This window comes from Serinus canaria, chromosome 19 (assembly GCF_022539315.1).
Source record: "Serinus canaria isolate serCan28SL12 chromosome 19, serCan2020, whole genome shotgun sequence".
Lineage (NCBI taxonomy): Eukaryota > Metazoa > Chordata > Aves > Passeriformes > Fringillidae > Serinus > Serinus canaria.
Window position 1 is genome coordinate 6,889,957 of NC_066332.1, and position 19,177 is coordinate 6,909,133.

Sequence of the window (19,177 nt, forward strand, 5' to 3'; positions counted from 1 at the left end):
AAAAAAACAAAATTAGGATTTTTTTTTAAGTGACATTAAAATTCTGTCAGTTTTTCATCTGCATTTCTCTTTTATTCAGTACAGAGCTGGAGAGATTAGCTGCTGTATTTTGTAACACCATAAGCTCTTATAACCAGCAATCACTAAAACATACCTGTGCTCTTAGAAGGTCCTTTTGTTTGTGTCTGCTCTTACTCTATGTCATCTGGTACCAAAAATAACTGACCCCATCTCAGTGGCATTGCCCAGCCAGTGTTTTACCACTGCAAGCTGTAGAGCTGACTCCAGCTGTTTGTGAGTCTGAATGTTTGATGCTGGAGTTGTGTAGCCTTTGGAATGTTTTCACTACTTGAATGTGGTGGGAAGTGTTGTTTGGAATACACAAACACCTCTGATGGATCAATATTTTGTGTATCTAGTCTGTGCTATATAGAGGCTGTAACTGAAGTGATTCACAGCAGAGTTGGAACATGCCCATAAAATGCTTTTGCAGAACACACAGGGACTCATATAGAAGAACATTTTTTTCCCCAGTGCATTGCAGCAGGAAGATGTGTTTTGTTCTGATTCATCAGTCTTTTCTTTCTATTTCATATTTGAATTCTGAGGTGTGCAAGTTGAAACTGCCACTAGAGCAGAACTTGAGGTGCAAAGTTGATATTGCACATGCACATAGGTTGATGGTTGTAGAGGGTCCTTATAGCATCATAAAATGGTATAATATGAGGGTTTTTTCAACAATAAGCATGTTATAACAATCTTTGTAAACTTCCTACTCTTCCTTCTTTCATTGTATCACACAATGAAGGGCTGATGGGGTAAATTCTGGAAAACAAAGTGATGTATGTGCCCCCTTGAGGGTTTTTACCTGCTGAAAATGAGGAGAGTTTTATCTTACAATCAATTAATTCTCTGCAGGTTGTGGTCATCTTCTGGCAAACTTCTCCAGATGTAATCTGGTTCATCCTTTAGTTAACATGCAGAACTGAAAGCTGGATTGATGATGGCACCTGATTTTTAGCTCACAGGGTTTCCTTCCTGTGCTTTGCCCTTTCATAGCTGTTAGATGAGCTGCTGTCACTTTGCTTTCTTTGACCTCAGCCTCTGAGCACTTGGTGCTTTATTGCTCAGCCCTCACACACTTCCCAGGGGAATAAACCATCACCAGAATGATTTCTATTTCTTTCTTCATTGTATAAACCAAATTGTGGCTTTCTTTGGAAGACTGTCTTCTGCAGAACTCCCTGCCACATTCCTCTAGTTCCCTAGAGATGTTTAATTAGAATTTGGTGTTACAGTCTTAAGAAAAACTACCTTCCTTTGTTCCTTACAGGAGTGGCTACTTTTCCTCATTATCGTGGGGCAGAGCTAATGAGTAAAGACATTTTAAAAAGAGTAAGCCCCAAACCTCAGCCTTGCAGAATGGGATGTCTGGGTAACTGTTAGTGATGTTCCTTATCTCCTGCTTTATTTTTAGATGCTCTTCTACAACGGGTAGCAGAATTGGAAAAGGTAAACGCAGAATTTCTGCGCACAAAGCAGCAACTTGAGCAAGAATTTAATCAAAAGAGAGCAAAATTTAAGGAGTTATACCTGGCTAAGGAAGGTAAGTTCTTAGTTCTCTGAATTATTCTGAAATTTATTGAACTTCATCTTCAAATAATCCCTGTACAAAGCATAGTCTTTTAGACAGGTATAATAAGAATGTAAGAGATTCAATAGGTGACTATTGAGCATTCTAGAATGAACTTTGGAATTAAATTTAAAGATTTGCCTCAAGGAAAGGAGCAAGAGCAGCTTGATGTCCATGCAGAAATACCACTAGTGAGTTTTAATACTAATGTCCTGAATTCAGGGTGTACTCTCTGAGCAGGAACTGATTTAGTAAATGGGAAGTCATAGCCTGGATGCTGTGCTGTTTCTACTCTGTGGCCTTTTTTTTTAATGTAACATTTATTTGTCTTAAATTTCCATCTGAGGTAGGCTGTAAGCAGCAAACATTATAAAAGTTTTAATACCAGCCAAGGGCATCTATTTCAATAACACAATTTATAGGAAAATTTAAATCATATGAGCTCAAATATCTGATGAAGGATCAGAGAGTAGAGATAGCTGTTCTGAGAGCCAGATTGATTTATCTAATTCTGATGATTTTCCTGTCTTTAACATATGAAAGCAGAGCCAAAACATAATGCATTAAGACTGCAGCTGCTCTATAAGCTTGTGAGAGCAGAAACACAACAGGAATAATGAAGATTGGATCATACAGCAAGCCTACTTACTTGTGTTTCTAAGGCTGGATGAAAGGAAATTTAAGATACAAGACACTACTGATGAGATCAGCAATAATTCTCCCATTTTGGTACAGTCAAAAAATACAAAATAAATTGTGAAAAGGAAAGAAAAAACACCCCAACTTTCACAGCTACTGAAGTGAAAGGATACCAGAGGAGACCATAGAAGCAATTAATTTTCTTTTTTTTACCCTCCCCAAAGGTTTCCCCCCACCCCCTCCTAAATGTTCACTGGGGCTGTTGGGACCCATCTTTAGTACTGTCATTTGAAAACTAAGAATATTAATGCTACAGAGTCTTGGTTTTTTTACACAAGGATTAATGTCCTTTTAAGTATTTGATTAGCTCTGGGTTCTATATTCTCTGTCAGGGTGAGAGCACCAGGATTGATTAAGCTTTTTGGCCCTGAGGGAAATACATGGATATAGCTTGGTGCTGGCTGTGTGCTGGCCAGATGTTTCTGCTAAAAGTGATTGTCATTGAAGCAGACTATGTGGGCATAAAACAGATATTTTGTGTTAGTGCTTTTGGAGTTCATTATATAATGTATGTCTTCCAGAGCTATTTCAGAATAGCTGAGAACTCAGGAGGGTAATATGAAGTTAGTTTAATTTTTGTTTATAGTTGCAACAGTTAGAGAATGGCTGTTCCATTGAATGTATCCCTTTTCTTTGCAGAAGCTCAGTTTAACCAAAGTCTTTGGTAAAAAGCAAATTAGGCTGTATATTTTTCTCGTGTGGGCTCTCTAAAGTGTCACAGAGTGTTTCTGTTCAAGAAATATGAAGTGTTCCATCCTGATTGAGAACCAAGTTGGTCCTAGAAATGGGGGGAAAACTGTTTTCCAGTCTGTTCATGCCTTTTCCAGATTCATTACTAGAATTAGTTGAAAAATAAGAACTGATAAAAGTTCACTTTCATCAGGTATATTGATCCTAGTTATATCTAGTTTCTGCTTTGTGTCTGCATCCATAAGATGCTCCTTTAATAAAAGGCAAGGGCAAGCAAAGTCAAGAAAAAGCATTCCCTGAAGAGACCTGCCAACATTTGTTCAGTCGTTACAGGTAGATGTTTTAATACCAGTGCTTCCTTCACTCCCTTCTGTTCTTTGCCGTAGCAACTGGGGCTAAACTTCAGGTTGAACTCATTAATGCAGCTGAATGTATCCTCTTTTCAGAGGACCTGAAAAGACAGAATGCAGTGCTGCAGGCAGCCCAGGATGACCTGGGCCAGCTGCGGACCCAGCTGATGGAGGCCCATGCTGAAATGGAGAATATCAAGGCCATTGCCACAGTGTCAGAGACCACCAAGCAGGAGGCCATCGATGAGGTCAAGAGGCAGTGGCAAGAAGAAGTGGCTTCCCTCCAGGCCATCATGAAAGGTAACAACCAGGCAAGGTGCTGAGATCAGCCACTCTGATTCTTCAGGGATTTGTGACTGCTCTCCCTCAGAGTATGGATAATTGTTATGGCTTGGGAAAGCTGCAGAAGGGCTGGATGAAGTGCAGTTCTCAGGGTTGTGAAAAGGAGCTTGATGGGTTTTTTATTGTCAGCTTGAGGACAGAATTTAGAATTCATGGCCATGGGAAGCTCATGTATATGCAAAAGCATTTCTGAGGGACTATGAGTGTGATGCTTCATCCTTCCACGAAGATAAGTATGATGCCTCTAATTTGACAAGTCTGCAAACAGCTTTAAGCTGCCAGCATGATTCTCTTTTTTCCTTCTGTGTGAACACAGTTCTGCTCTCACACAGTCAAGTGTCCCTCCCAAGGGACAAGTACTCACACGGGCCTTCCCCCAGGGTGTTGACTGCACATGCTGCTCTCTCAGTCCTGGGTGGGTTTTTTTTTAATAGTTCTGATCTATTCCTTGTTATATTTGCACATTGCACAGCTGTTGACATTTCTGAAACAAAGGAAATGAACACAAGGATATGAACTGGGAGCAGACTCTTGCCACAAATATGTTTTCTTAAAGGTTCACAGACAGGATCACACTATCCTGAGCCTAGAGCCTGTCAGCTCTGGGCAGTTTTTCCATCACCTCATTGTGCTTTTCACCCAGAACAGACAAACCTTCATGTATATTGAGTACACCAATGTCTGTTTATTTATGATCTACACAGATACATGAGCCTAGATTAAGGCTCAGCTGTGCCAGCTGCTGTCCCTGTGTAAACAGGCAGCTCCTGAGCTGAGATGGGTAGTGTGAATCCTGGGGAAATGGAAGCTATGTGAGAAGTTTGAATTTCTTTACATTTTGAAGTACCTTTTTAAGGTTCTAGTCATTTGGATGATGTACTTGTGTGCTGCTAAGTAGGATATTAGTCATGTACATTACCTTGAAATTAGGAATTGCACAGTTTTTGGGGACTGTTTCTCTCTGTTCTGTTGATGGTACTAATTGAAATTTTGTTTCAGTTCTTTTACTTATGTATTTGGGTTTTGGGGCAGGAGTCTGAGGGAAGGGAGAGTTGTCCTAGTTTTGATTAATTATAGTAAATCACTGAGTGGTTGGAGATGGACTTCCTAAAGCCTTGGTCTTTAACTTACATTGCAAATAAGTTTTGAAAATGCTGTTTTCTAGAGACTGTCCGTGACTATGAGCTGCAGTATCACCACAGGATGGAGCAGGAGCGAGCTCAATGGAACCAGTACCGAGAGAACATGGAGCGGGAAATTGCAGAGCTGAGGAGGAGACTATCTGAAGGCCAGGAGGAGGAAAACCTAGAAAATGAGATGAAAAAGGTACATTGCAGTGCAGTTCCTCAGTTTCTGTTTGAGGACAGGCCCATGGGGTCAGACATGGGTTCATTCCTATGGCTCCTGTAATTTCTCAGCAGTCCACACAGCCTGGTGCTGCCAGCTTCCAGCCTTTGTTCATGGAAGTCATCATGACCTAATCCATTTAAAGCCTTAAAAGCTTTGTTCCTAATTATGTGCATTCAGTGAGAGAATTGCACCTGAGAAGATGGTAAAGTTTAGCCTTCAGCTTGTAAAAACAAGCAGCCTTGTCAAGGCACTTGTCATGATGTCAAATGAGCTCAAGTAAAACCACCTTTAGATTTTTCTGGATTGACTGCAGTTTTATAAAGCTTTCTTTACACTTCTTTACTTTTACTTCTTTTCTCAGCTTAAAAACTTTTAAGTGTTCATTAAAACCTCAGAATGTCTAAGATGTCTTTCCTCTTTCTCTAAAGTAAGCCATTTTTGTGCATCACAGTTCTGCTGCCTCCCCAGGAAGTGCAGAACTTTGCTTCACAAAACAACAGGCTCTAGATGATGAAAAATAATTGCTCTGGAGTATGGACAGATATTGTTGTAGTTGTTCAAAGATCTGACACCAAAAAAGGTTCATAGAAGTAGATTGAGGTGCCTTGTCTTGAGAGTTTGGATTTTCTTTTTTTTTTTTTTTTTTTTTTTTTTTTTTTTTGATGTTGAAGATTTAATGTGTTTCAGACAGGAAGGAAATTGAACCTGTCATAATAGATCAGTGCTTTATAAAAATCTTTGTGTATGTTATTATAATAACTTGCATTTTCATGAATTTCTCAGCTCAGCAGGCTTACCTTAGTCTTCAAGGTGTTCTAACACAAATTTAAAGTAGTGACTGAAATTCAATAAAGTAGGTTAACATCTGGTAATCTGCCACATCACTGCATGTCCCTGTTCCTGCTTGCGGTCTGCAGAAAAAATGTAGTATGGAATACCACAAACATTCCACATGAGAAACATTTTAGCTATTTTTACTGTGTTGTAGCAAGCAATCGGTGTTAGTGTTGCAAAATGGTATTCCTTTTCTGAGACTTAGGAAAAGGTTCTTGACTATTGCTAGCTGTAGGGCTGCTCTTCATGGAGCCCTGATTTCAAAGGTAAGAGTCAGGGTAAAGTCTGTTTTAATCCCACTGCAATTGTAAGACATTCACTGTTTTTAAGAAAAGGTTTTAGTCTTATTAAGGACAAAAAAAAAAAAAAAGTTTGAAGCTGAATGGAGGTTTCAAACTGGATCAGCGAGTCTTGTAGAAACAGCCCAGAAAATGCAGAGTTCACAGTGTGAAAGTCCTGGGACTGCACTCCCAACTACCTGCCAATAAGCACTTCCAGAGAATTATCTCTCTCAACTGATTCATATTTTTAATCTGAAATTACTGATTGTGTAAGTTGAAATTGCAAGCTGCTGACATGACAGCACAGCTTACCTAAACTCAGTGGCTTTAGCAGACAAGTTTAGCACAGCAGATAAATAGCATTTTCAGCTATAGTCCTTTAAAAGGGAATTAAATATCCCTAAAGGAAAAGGTGATCTGTTTATTAATCTCTGGTAATAGGAGTTTGGAAAGCTTTCTAGGCCTGTAAAGCAGAGGAACATGTACCTTATGTAATAGGAGGGGGAGGGGGAAATCTGGTTTTCAGAGTGCAGCTTGAAATAATTGCTTAAACTGCTTTGCATGAGGTTTTAATCTTCTTTGTTATTATTAAACCTGTGAGGTTTTTCCTCAAGAAAACTAAGAATTAGATCAAAATTAGGAAGAGGACAATTTTATTCAATTTTACCTAAAAACAAACAAGCAAATCCCAAGCCCATAAAAAGGTTTGCTTGGGCAGCAAAATAATGAATATTCATGTGTCAGCAGCCAGTGTGAAAAGAGGAACTTTCCTGATCACTTGGGATGTGTTATTTGAAGACTTGTGATCAATTCCTCATGCAAAATGGCATTTGCAGCCAGCAATGCTCCATCTTTCTGTGTTCTTTTGTCAGAAAGAACTTGTCTGGTGGAACACATGCTCATGTTTGCTTCTCCGAGTAAATATATTTCAGGTTGCAAATTGCTAATTTTTTTAGAGAATTTGTCTTTTCTGTGATTTTTGTATCATAAAGCAATGATTTCTAAGAAATCATTTTCTAAGAAAACCTTGCAACTTTGTCTTCTTAACCTCCCTTCCCAAATCGAAAAAGGTGGATACCTTGACCTAATGATTAACATGCTCACCAAGTGATTAATCTTTCAGAAAACTTGGCAGTGATTTATAAAAATCTGTTTTCCTGTTGGGTTGTAGTACCAGATATGTCTGGGGTGTTTTTGTTTTGTTTTGTTTTCACAGCAGCTAAAAGCAATCTAGCCCAGCAGCATGCACTTCCCTGCTGGGGAATGACTGAGCTGACTCTGGACAATGACTGCGTGGGGATGAGTTGTGCCCAAACTTTGGCCACTAGCAAAATATGACTTGGCTTTTTTTTTTTTAAAGTCAGACCTCATTTTCTGTTCAGGAAAGGATGTGTTTTGCTGTTGGAGCTATGATGAATATAAATACTCTTCTCAGCACAGTTGTGTCAAACTCTGAGTAACAGAAGTCTGCAGAGCAGGTATTTTGTGTATAGAGAGAGCAGCAAAGTCCAAGGCTCCTGTTAGGAATTGTGCTTATTAGTCAGGAGAGGGGAAATTGGAAGGGAAGAGCAATCAGACTTCTGTGACAGGGTTGGCCATAAAATCTGATTTACAGTAAACTATTTTTTTTTTTTTGTAATGGTGAAGAACAGTGGGATAAATTTAGAGAAGTTTTAAATGGTTTAGTCCTGCTTTAAAGAAAAAATGTTCAAATTGTGTCTGTGTGTTTTCCATTTGTCTCATTTTTAAGGAACAAGCTTAGGTATAGTGTTACCTGGGATTTCTCCAGTCAGATGTTTGTTCCTCTGAAAATGACTTGGACTCATTTTTAGCATTATCTCTCCATGGAGTCATTTTCCTGCTGTGGTCTGCAGGTCCCTCAGTGAGTTCTGCAGCCCCTGTGCTGGGGGAAGCAGGTTTGGCTGGGGCAGAAGTGGTTTGAGTGCTTGGTTTTTGTTAAGGAATGAGTAAAGATGAGCTGATCACATGTAAAACTGTGGCAGTTGACAGCCAAGTTAAGTTTAATAAAAAGCTAAAAGGAAATAAATATTTTAAGGATTATACCTCTGGAAGAGTCTGAATAACACCTCTTAGCACAGGAAATTTGGTGCTGTGGCACCTCTTGCCACATGTTACAGTATCTTTAAGTAGCATTTTTTAACACAACAGATATTCTTCTTTTATTAAAAGGTTGAGTGGAGCTTTAACCTCGATTTTGAAGTCTCAGTAATTCTGCTTTATGTCCAAGAGCAGACCCAGGGCCCAGCACTCCTTTTGTTAGCAGAGAGAGGCTGTTGGGAGTGTTTAGCTCAAGATCACACTGACCTTTAACAGGGATCCTTACAATATGTTGCAACCACAGTGTCAAACTCCAGCTCTGTTTACCAAGCAGTAAAAGCTGGAGTAATTTTTCTGTATGTGAAATGTGATACAGTTTTGTCTTTCCACTTGTTCACAGTCTGGTTTTGCTTTCAGAGAACTTTCTGACTGTTTCTCTGAACTGCTTGGTTCAAACACAGGCGCATTTGTTGCTCTGTATTTTGTGGTGAGCCATGTGAAACCAGGCTGGCAGTGAAATATTGCTGCAGTTATCATGAATAATTAGAAAAGAATGTTCAATTCATGCTATTAAATGAATAGAACTGATATGATAAATGAAATACAAAGCAATGTCTGAAGTGGAACTCCTGTTCCCATTTGTTTGAAAAATGTGACTGTTGAGTTGCTGGCTGCAAGCACCAGGGTCTGGGTGTGTGTGACAGTCACATGTCCCTGGTATTGAATTCACTGCCAAGTGACATCCCTTGCTTTCCTCACAGCTTTTATTGGTACTCCAGCAGTGACAAATGTAGCAGAAATAAATTAAATGTAAAGACATTTAATTTAGTGCTGTGTTCAGAATTTTCTGTAAAGCTTTAAAATTGTAGGGCATATATCATTGACAGCTATTGCAATAACATTTTATTTTGTCTATTAATTTTAAGTTAGAAAACTTCAGTGGTTAAAAATATTTTCTATTTCTGTTCCTGAAAGTCTTGCTCAGAGTACAGTTGTCAATAAGCTCACCAGAAACTGAAAGTCAAATGAGTAACCTCTAAAACCTGCATTCTAGGCTAGTTTCACAACCAGACATGAGTGTTATCATTTACTGTCTGTCTTTGCTGATGAGGTTTTATGAAAGGTGTCATCTTTTGAAACTCCAGCTTTGGGGCACAGCTCCCTGCCCTCCCTCCCCTGCTGAGTTCCTCCAGTAGAAGACAGAGAACAGCTGAGCTTTCTGAGCCTGATGCACAAAGCCAGCCTAAATGAGAATGCTGGAATTCTGTGTGCCTTGGAGAGTTTTACTGCAGCGAGTATTGAGTGTTCTGCTGGCTCCTGGGGAGTCTGTGGGAGCTGCTCCTTTCACTTGCAAAGTCTGCAGTGCAGCCCTGAGGGAAAGGCAGAGCATTTAAGAAATGGGGATGTCAGGGCCACACGTTAATGTGCAATTCTGGTTTTGAATCCTGAATGCAATTTCTCATCCTAATTCTTGCTATTTTTGCCTTTTTTCCCTTTCCTTGAAACAGTCCTCTAATTCTGCTGCTCTTTGATCTTCTCAGAACTGCTTTTTGAAAGAAATCATGGGATAAATTGTCTATATATAGTTTGAAATATTCAGTACAGTAACACCAAAACCTGATGCTGCGTCAGTAGTAATCTAAAGTTGAAAAATTGTCTTCTAAAAGAGAGCTGAGCTACACTGGGCATTACTGTGCAGCTCCATTTGCTTTTAACTTTTTGAGTAAGTAGCTGCATGATCAGTACCTCATCATGCAGTTCTTTGGAGTTTTTTCATATGTGCTATGTGGCAGCAGGCTGTGGGACAGTTAGGCCTTTACTAAAGTGCACATTGTTTGAAGTGCTTGATCCATACATTTTCTCCCAGGCATCAAGAGGGATAGATTTGCTAACATTCTCTTTTAAAACAGATACTTGTGGCTGAACCCATACATAGATTAAAATTTAGTTGCCTTCTGTGAATGGTGTAATATCAGCCCATTGTCACAGAGATGGCTGCTGAACTAAAGAAACAGCAGTAAGATGAGCATTGAAAGTAGAAGTTTAGTCAGCTTTTTTTGTTGATGTAGAGATTTTCTCCAAATGTCTCCAGTAATGGGAACTGTTGTGAAAACTCTGATGGTGCATTCCAATTTATTATCTGAACTTCAGGCTCAGGAAGATGCTGAGAAGCTGCGCTCGGTTGTGATGCCCATGGAGAAAGAGATTGCAGCCCTAAAGGAGAAACTGGCAGAAGCTGAAGAAAAAATAAAAGCAGCATCAGAGGTGAGGTGGAGCTCTAACTGGATCCTGATTTATATCTTGCAGCGTTCTAGTTTGATGCAGACAAGTCAGATTTTATTGGAGATAAAAAGGTGTATTGGGAAAGTCTTCATGCCCTTCTTGTCTCCTGGAGCTCAAATATCATGTTTGACCTAAATATATTTTTGCATCTTTTTGTTTTGAGAGTTGCACTGTGTGTGTGATCTGGGTTTAGAATAAATTGCACAGCTCCACGTCTACTAATAATAGGAAAAACACTAAAAAATATCTGCTTTACACTTCTCCCAGCCACCTGGCCTCTGGGTTATTGGCACACTTGGAGCCACGAAGTCAGACTTTCCCATTTGAAAGCCTTAAAGGGCAGCAGATGGAAGGTTTGGTGTCCTAGGGCAGGAAAGCTGTGCCCACCATCAGTGGCAGTCACAGCCCAAGGCTGTCCTGAGCCCTGGCTTGGCGTCGGCGCGTCCCGTGCTGTGCTGAGGAGGATGAGCAGCAGCTCTACAGCCAGTTAGGAATTGCCTGAAGGCTTTGGTTTTCTCTAAGATAAAACCTCCTGTGATTTCTGACTCAGCAAACTGTAAAGCTGAATAGTGCCATAAAGAAATCTTTCAATTTGTTCCTTGTTCCAAGATGGAATCCATTTCTCCAGGCATCATGTCTGACAGATGTTTGTGTAACCCTGTCTTAAAAGGTTCTGACTGGAGATTCTGCAGGACACTAATTTCAGTTCTTTGTTACTCCAATATTTAAAAATCACAAAAAAAGGCAAAACAAGATGAAGAAAATCCAAATATATTTCTTCAGTATTTCTTTCTATAGTTGCTTTTTTTGTTGATAGATTTTCCTTCCTTTTTGCAACAGTCTTTCATTAGTTGGAAAGTTTATTTTCTTGTCTGTCCCCAAGTTTTCTCTCTTCTTAGGCTTACTTCAAGCTTGCCTCATAGTCTTTTTTTTCTGACTACTATGTTTCTGATTACTCTGTTTTGAACTAATGAGTTCTTGGCTTATCAGCATTTATCAGCTATTTAGATCCTGGCTATCAGCACTGATTACTTCACTTTCCTGAGATATTTCCCTTTTTACCATCTGTGCTCAGGGCTGCTGCTGCTGTGATCCAGCTGCTATAACTGTAATATACACTGATAAGTTTGACTTAAAATTTTAATGAGTAACTCATTCACAAGTAAATAAATAGAAGCCCTGCTTATACACTGGTAGTTGAATATTTGGGATTTCTGCAAAGAAACTGGTCCTTCAGCACCTGTACATTACCTGAACAGGCAGCACTATAACTTCTAACAAGAAGAAAATGTCTGAGAGTGTTCTCCCACTGAGCTGGGTATTTCCCTCTTTTTATTCAGGTTAAAGAACTGAATCATTATTTAGAAGCTGAGAAGTCATGTAGGACAGACTTGGAGATGTATGTGGCTGTTCTCAACACACAAAAATCAGTCCTGCAAGAAGATGCAGAGAAGTTGAGGAAGGAGCTGCATGAAGGTACCCACCTAACAATGGTCCTTTGACTCTCTTCCACTGAGGATAGGAAACCCAGTGGAGCTGTGAAATCTTTTATCATTTCTTACTTGAACTTGATGAAAAGAAATTGAGAGAGGGAAGCAGGACTTTCAAATGTGGAAGGGCATAAAATGTTTGCAGAAGAACTGAATGTGGAATTCCCTTATGTCAGAAAACCAGCAGAGTCATTCATTCCCTCAGGGCTTGTTGTTGAATATCTGCTAAGTTTTTAAAGCATTGCAAGCTTCATTCTTGCTGAAGGGATTTTAGGTGTGTATTATATTTGTGCATAATTATGAGCATTATTTCCATAATGTATAGACCTGGCTTCCTGAGGTGTGGCAATGCTGAGTGTGGAAATGTCCCTGTAGGGCACCACAGCCCAGGGTCACTGCAGAGGAATGGAAACCTGCTGCTGAAGTAAACAGGGATGTAGAAGACAGTTTTCTGAAGCCAGCACTAAAAAAACCCCCAAAACTGTTAGAATTCATGAATGAAGTTGAGGCTTTAGTCTTCTCAGTGGGAAATCTTGAACTGTCAGTAATATATCCCTAATCACAAGCCAAGAAAATGGTGTTTGAAATAAGACATTATTAACCCAAATAGTTGTTGAACAAAGCCTGACTGTTCTTGATTAGTCCAGTAATTACTTTTATTCCTGAAAATGCTTGTCTTTGGAAATGATATTTAAATGCTTGTGGTTCAGAGGAATTTTTTCTCTGCTTGCATAGTTTGCCATCTCCTAGAGCAAGAGAGGCAGCAGCACAACCAGCTGAAACACACATGGCAGAAAGCCAATGACCAGTTCCTGGAGTCCCAGAGGCTGCTGATGAGGGACATGCAGAGGATGGAAATTGTGCTCACCTCAGAGCAGCTCCGGCAGGTGGAAGAGCTGAAAAAAAAGGATCAGGTTACTTGCTTCTTTCCTCTTCTTGCTTTTATTTATTTTTGTGTAATACTGTAGGTTTACCGTGGTGTAACAGGCATGGAAATCACATGTTGGGTGCAAGTGTGGTAATAGCTCAAGAAATGAGAACTGGCAGTTTGAACTGAAATCTCCCCTTTGAGTGAGAGCTGCCAGGTATAACAGACCCCATTTGGACAAGTATTTCAATAGTGGTGTATATAGGAACTCTAATGTTGCCAAGAGCTAAATGAAAATGTAAGAATATCCAGAAACTAATCTTGGAGGAAGAAATAGTCATCTGTGATGCAAAATGTCTGGGTTAAGGATGTCAGCAAGTTTCACTTCTTTGTAGGTTTTTTCAGCCTTCTAATCCATATCCTAGGCATAAATTAAGACTTTCATTTTAAATTAACTCACACAAGTGATTGTACATACTTATGACTTAGTGATCTATTAGGGTTTTTCTTGATTCCTTATATTCCATCATTTAGTGATCATCACTTCCTGTTTCACTTTTTTTTTAATGTTCATCCTTGTGTAATAGCTGTTAATGGGTCTTTTAGGGGTGTAGTTATGTTATATATTTGTAGTCTATACAATAGCCAATGTACCAGCTAGTTTTGTTACTTGCTAATCTTTATAATTAGAATTTTAAACTAGGTAATATGCTTTTTGAATGAAATCATTCTAGGACATGAATCAGCCACTAAACGTGCAAAGTTCTCACTTCAGTCAGTTTGGGTGCCTTGTGAAATGAACATTGTGTTTATTAACTAAAATAATATTTATGTGAAAACCACTGGGTTTTAACCAAAATAATCCTTTTCAGTGTCCTCTTTGTAGCTTAGTTTGTCATGAAAGCTGATGTCATGACTATTATGGGGAAATTGAATCCCATTTTCTATGCATGCTCTATTGACCACTGATTTTTAGGAAGAAGATGATCAGCAAAGGCTTAGCAAGAGAAAGGAAGAGAAGCAAAAAGATTCAGATGATGAAACAAAGGCTTCATGTTCTCTGGCCCCTGAAGAAACCCTTACCCAGCTCTCTAATGAAGAGGTAAAATAATTGAATCTTTCACTTGTGCTTGGGCATTCCTCAGGGTGTTCATTGCAAATACAAAAGCAAAGTTACAGCCCTCTATTCTCTGCAGTTTCTAATCTTATTAGGCAATAAAAAATCCTCAGAGTTGCAGTTGAATCTATAAATCCTAATTAAGATTGGAAGACAATAGTGCACCGTCCTGGGAGGTGCCATTAAAAATGGTAATTTCCATTTTGCATTCTGGAGGTTAACTGCTGGTAAGTTCTCCTGGGATTTCTAAGCACATTCTAACACACCTAAATGTTCAGGATTAAGCCAATTATATCTGAAAATTCAGCAAGAGTCTTGTAGCTACTTTGCTAACCAAATTGTTGAATTCTGTGCTTATCATTTCTTAGGGTCCATTTTGGTTTTGTGAGTCAAATGAAGGAAAAATTAATAAAAACCCACAAAGTTTTTCTGCTATAGGAGCTTATTTAACCTTCAAGAGACTTGAGAACTTTCAGAGTGAGCCGGTGTTTTGCCTGGTTTTTATCATTTTTGAAGGGAAAAATAGTGTATACTTTAATATATGTATTCTGAAGTAATTCCTTTATTTTTATCAAGGATTTATAACAGTTCAGAATGCAGAATCATGAGATCTAAATGGAGCTGAGATCTAGTTCTACCCTTTAGCCTACAGTTACTTTCTGTTTCAAATACTGTTTGTATCTTCCATGTCCAGATATGCAAATGAGGCACTTTGGTGAGGAACAATAAATTTATATTCTGATGTTTTCTTTAATCTCAGTCCATAGCATATTCTTTAGTCCATCATTCACAACACTTATTTGCTTCTAAGATTTATACATCATGGAAAATGTATATTTTAAGAAGGAGCATAATTTTCAGAGTGGTTTGGGTTTCTTTGTGTGTTTGGTTTTGTTATTTATGACCTGTTTAGCTGTTCAGAATATGTTCTATATATATGTTATAATCAGTCATATTATTCATCAGTTCTTACAACTTGTTATAATTTGTTATAGCTTCTAAGCTACTCTCACTTGGGCAGTTTGCAATACAAACAGATGATTTGTTAATATTGTTTTGGTTATCACAGAACAGCTGTAGCCTGAAAATGCAGTTTTATGTAAGTCTGCATTCTCTTGACTTTTTTATTATGAACTTGTATATATACAAGCAAATACAAGTATTACTCCTAAAAATGATTAAAACAAGGGATTTACAACAGTCATAAAACAGTAGTACTTAATATATATATTAATATCTATTCTAGGTTACAAGCACTTACAGGAAGTGCCAGCAGCCTGCTGGTCTCTGGACCTATTTCAGAAATGATAATTTTTCTCAAGAGCCTGGTTCCAGTGTTACTTCCTTATGTGTCTAATGGCAAAGCAGAAGTGCATAATATTTTGGAAGGTATTTTGAAAGCAGTCATGTGCTTTTTAAATAAAGCATTACTGCTCTCTTTTCAGTGCTACAAAAAACAAAAATAGATCGAGAGGCTCCATGTGCCTGATACACATCACAGGACAATTTGTGTGGCTTTTGGTGCTGGCATTGCCCAGGATATCCTTGGGTCTAAGCCCAGCCTTTCCCCTTTTTTGTTTTTATTTTTATTTTTTATTTACAAATAACATTGTGGAGAAAATATTTTGGTATTTAGTTAGACACTCAAAGCAGAAGAGAAAAATAGAAGACCAACATATACTTGTTGGTATAGAGTAGCCTTCAAGTATATTTTTCTCTGTTTATTTTTGTGTTTTGTTTTAAGAAAAACTTCTGAATTTCTTTTTGGAAGTGGAGTATCTGCCTTCTGTTGTGTAGATTATGGTTGCAGAGGGAATGTTGCTGGTACATCTCTTCAGGGGAAGCATCTTGCCTCAAATATTGGAAGATGGAAGGTGACTGTGTTCTTGCTTGTCTGGCAGGAAGGTAGTCTTATAGAAGCACTCTGTTAACAGAAGACTTTTTAAACTTGTTTTATTTGGTTTTGAATTCTAGCTGGTTCATTTCAGTTCTCTGTCCCTTCCTCTGTGACCTTAAACTTAGAGAGCAGATGTTCTTGCCAAAGAAATTTAATCTTGCCTTTGCCATGCCTTGTAATTAGTGTCCAGCATTCCTCCTGTACCACTAAAATGGAGTAAATATTTGTTTTATTCCTTGATTTTCACTTCCAGGTGCATGTGAATAGCACCCATGGCTCAGTCCATTCCCTGGATGCAGACTTGCTTCTTTCCTCTGGCGAATCCTTCAATAAACCAGACACTGATATGTTTAAAGATGGACTTAGGAGAGCACAGTCAACAGACAGTCTGGGCACATCTGGATCCTTACAGTCCAAAGCTTTAGGGTACAACAACAAAGCAAAATCTGCTGGGAACCTGGATGAGTCAGATTTTGGACCACTTGTGGGAGCAGATTCAGTGTCTGAGAACTTTGATACAGCTTCCCTTGGATCCCTGCAAATGCCCAGCGGGTTCATGTTGACCAAAGATCAGGAAAAAGCAATCAAAGCAATGACACCAGAGCAAGAAGAGACTGCTTCCCTGCTCTCCAGTGTCACCCAGGGCGTGGAAAGTGCTTATGTGTCCCCCAGCGGGTACCGCCTGGTCAGCGAGACAGAGTGGAACCTGCTGCAGAAGGAGGTGAGTCCCCCTGCCCTGCTCCTCCTCCTGGGCTCTGCCCAGAGCCACCTCAGAAAGGAACAGCTCACATCAGGGCAGATGTTCACTTTCCCCTCTTGGGATGCTTCTGTAGGTGAAACACATCCAGTGTAAGGTGGATGAGCTGGCCCTGCTCCTGGGACAGGCAGCTTTACTAAACACAAGGTGTTTTGGATTTTAGGAGGAGGCTGTGGAGCTCAGTATTGTCTGAGAAGGGGGGAAAAGGTGGGAGAACTTCAGGAGAAAATGGGAAGATGAAGAAAGAGCATTATAGAGGAGCTGGTGATGAGTGGGAGGCAGAGAGGAGCAGAAGCAGCAGAGCTGGGGGTGCTGCTCTGTGTGCTGAGAGTGTTTGCTGAGGGCTGTGCACTTTGGAAATGAGCAGCCAAACTATACCCAAGGCACAGAGTACCACAGAGAGGCTCCAGGAAATTGTTGGCGACTTGCATCACCACAAACCCATTTCTGAGAGCAGCAAGCAGCAGATTAGACTGAACCCTGGGCCAGTTGCACTGTGGATGACCAAGGAAATTGTTGCTTCTGGGTGTTCTGCCTGTCAGTTTTTCAGCAGCTTTATATGATGCCAGTTCAAAGCTTGTATTTGGTTTTTTGCTGAAAAGTGGAGTATTTGGGGTTTCCTGTGTTTTTTCTTTCAGAGGAAGAGAGGCCAAGGAGCAACACTTTAGGGGGAGGAAAAGGTGGGGGCAGATAATAATCTATACTGGGTGAAAAGGGAGACAAGATGGGAGTAAAAAAAAAATGTAGTGAAGGAGAAAAGGACAGATGAAATTAAGAACTACTGATTTTTTTCCCTTAATTTGTTGAAATTTGACTTTAGTGCAAATCATTGCTTAGGAGGTCTCTCCAAACCTTTGGTAAAGTTGCTTTGTTGTAGGTGTTGTTTTCCTACTGATTTGCTATATCTGCAGAAATTACAGCATCCTGAGCTCAGAGCTGAGTTAAATCCTTACTCTTGAGTGTTCTCTTGCCCTGTTGACATTTTGATGGCACTTTACTTCAGCCCTGTTTCAGAATTCAGAACAGAAATGCAGCTTCCCACGTGTTCTGGAGGCAGGAGCACACACTGGGGTGTGAATGCCTCTTGCTGTGGGTTGGACATGGAGCAGCAAATACAAACACAGATTCAGCTCAAACTTGACCTGCAGCTGGAACTTTGATAAAACTTCCATTTGTCCCTTTGTCCAAAACCATTGCAGTTCCAGCAGGACAGCAGGTTTACTCTTGCTTTCCCTGCTGCCTGCCCCAACACTGTTATTTTCTTCTCTCCTGTTTGGTTTCTGTTTGTCAGAAGAACACAGCAGTGATTTGATGAAGTCTTTGTGGCCTGGCTTTTTGTCCTAATGGTGGCACCCATGGCAGGAAAAGCTGATATCCCCCAGCTGATTTGAGTTATCCTTCACTCTTAGAGCAACTCAATCCTGCCTTTACATGATTCTGTCATTTGTCTGCAATGCTTTGTGGCCACACCAGAGCTGAGTGTGTGTAGCATTCCTGCATTCCCTGGAGGCTCCCCTGGCTCAGGCAGGTGCTGACTCTGTGTCCTGCAGGTGCAGAATGCAGGGAACAAGCTGGGCAGGCGCTGTGACATGTGCTCCAATTATGAGAAGCAGTTACAAGGGATCCAGATCCAGGAGGCTGAGACCAGAGACCAGGTGGGAATTCTTTCATTGCTTTAGCCAGGCTTTTGCAGCTTTTTGAACTACTGAGGGTGCTGTTTTATTCATTGGTTTTAATTGACCAATATCAACATTCTGGATAACTTGACATAACTTGATTTTTTATTCATGTGTGGTCAAGTACATGAATTTCTTAGGGATTCAACCTTGAAGAACCCTTTATTTGATGCTGTAAGGCTATGCACTAGTGTTCTATAAAAAGTATTATGCCCATGCTGAAGTCAGTATCTTTAATAATTTATATTTTAAAATGCTTGTCATGCATTAAATTGTATTATCTTTGATACTGTAAGATCTGTTAACAGAAAAGAACCTCATCCTAGCAGCATAAAATGACTTTCAAGTCTTGGAGGATATTTGTTTCCTGCCATCTACCAAAGAACAATTTTCAGATGGGTGTGGAAGGCATGAGTCACATTGTGCTTTGAAATAAGTGATTGAAGTCATTACATGGCCATGGTCCAGTGCAGTTTGATGTCCCATGTTTCCTTAGAGGGATAATCTGTGCTAGAACCTGTTTCAACAGCAAAGGAGCTTCTGGGTTTCATAGGATTTTTGGATTTTTGAGGTATTTTACATTGTTGGTTTGAGGAGGAAAGGGGTTCAGGAAATAAATTATCTCCAAGAGAATGAAAAATGAATTAATTTTGTTGTGACAACACAGGTGAAAAAGCTGCAGGTGATGCTGAGGCAAGCCAATGACCAGCTGGAAAAGACAATGAAAGATAAACAGGAATTGGAGGATTACATGAAACAAAGTGCTGAAGACTCCTCTAATCAGGTACAAGGATTTGGTAATTGAGATCCAGGAATGATGAAATGTTCTTCAAAAGTATGTAACAAGAACTT

General features: G+C 39.6%; 1 protein-coding gene across 1 annotated transcript in view; it reads left to right on the forward strand.

The window, feature by feature from the left end:
- Positions 1–19,177, forward strand: part of RABEP1 (rabaptin, RAB GTPase binding effector protein 1) — a 47,712-nt gene that overhangs the window by 16,980 nt on the left and 11,555 nt on the right. Inside the window, exons 2-11 of the mRNA XM_030233360.2 lie at positions 1,478–1,606; positions 3,469–3,672; positions 4,880–5,040; positions 10,389–10,502; positions 11,861–11,996; positions 12,746–12,924; positions 13,855–13,980; positions 16,146–16,613; positions 18,200–18,304; positions 18,993–19,109. Coding sequence (XP_030089220.1) covers positions 1,478–1,606; positions 3,469–3,672; positions 4,880–5,040; positions 10,389–10,502; positions 11,861–11,996; positions 12,746–12,924; positions 13,855–13,980; positions 16,146–16,613; positions 18,200–18,304; positions 18,993–19,109 — 1,739 coding nt within the window. The remainder of the gene's footprint in view (positions 1–1,477; positions 1,607–3,468; positions 3,673–4,879; positions 5,041–10,388; positions 10,503–11,860; positions 11,997–12,745; positions 12,925–13,854; positions 13,981–16,145; positions 16,614–18,199; positions 18,305–18,992; positions 19,110–19,177) is intronic.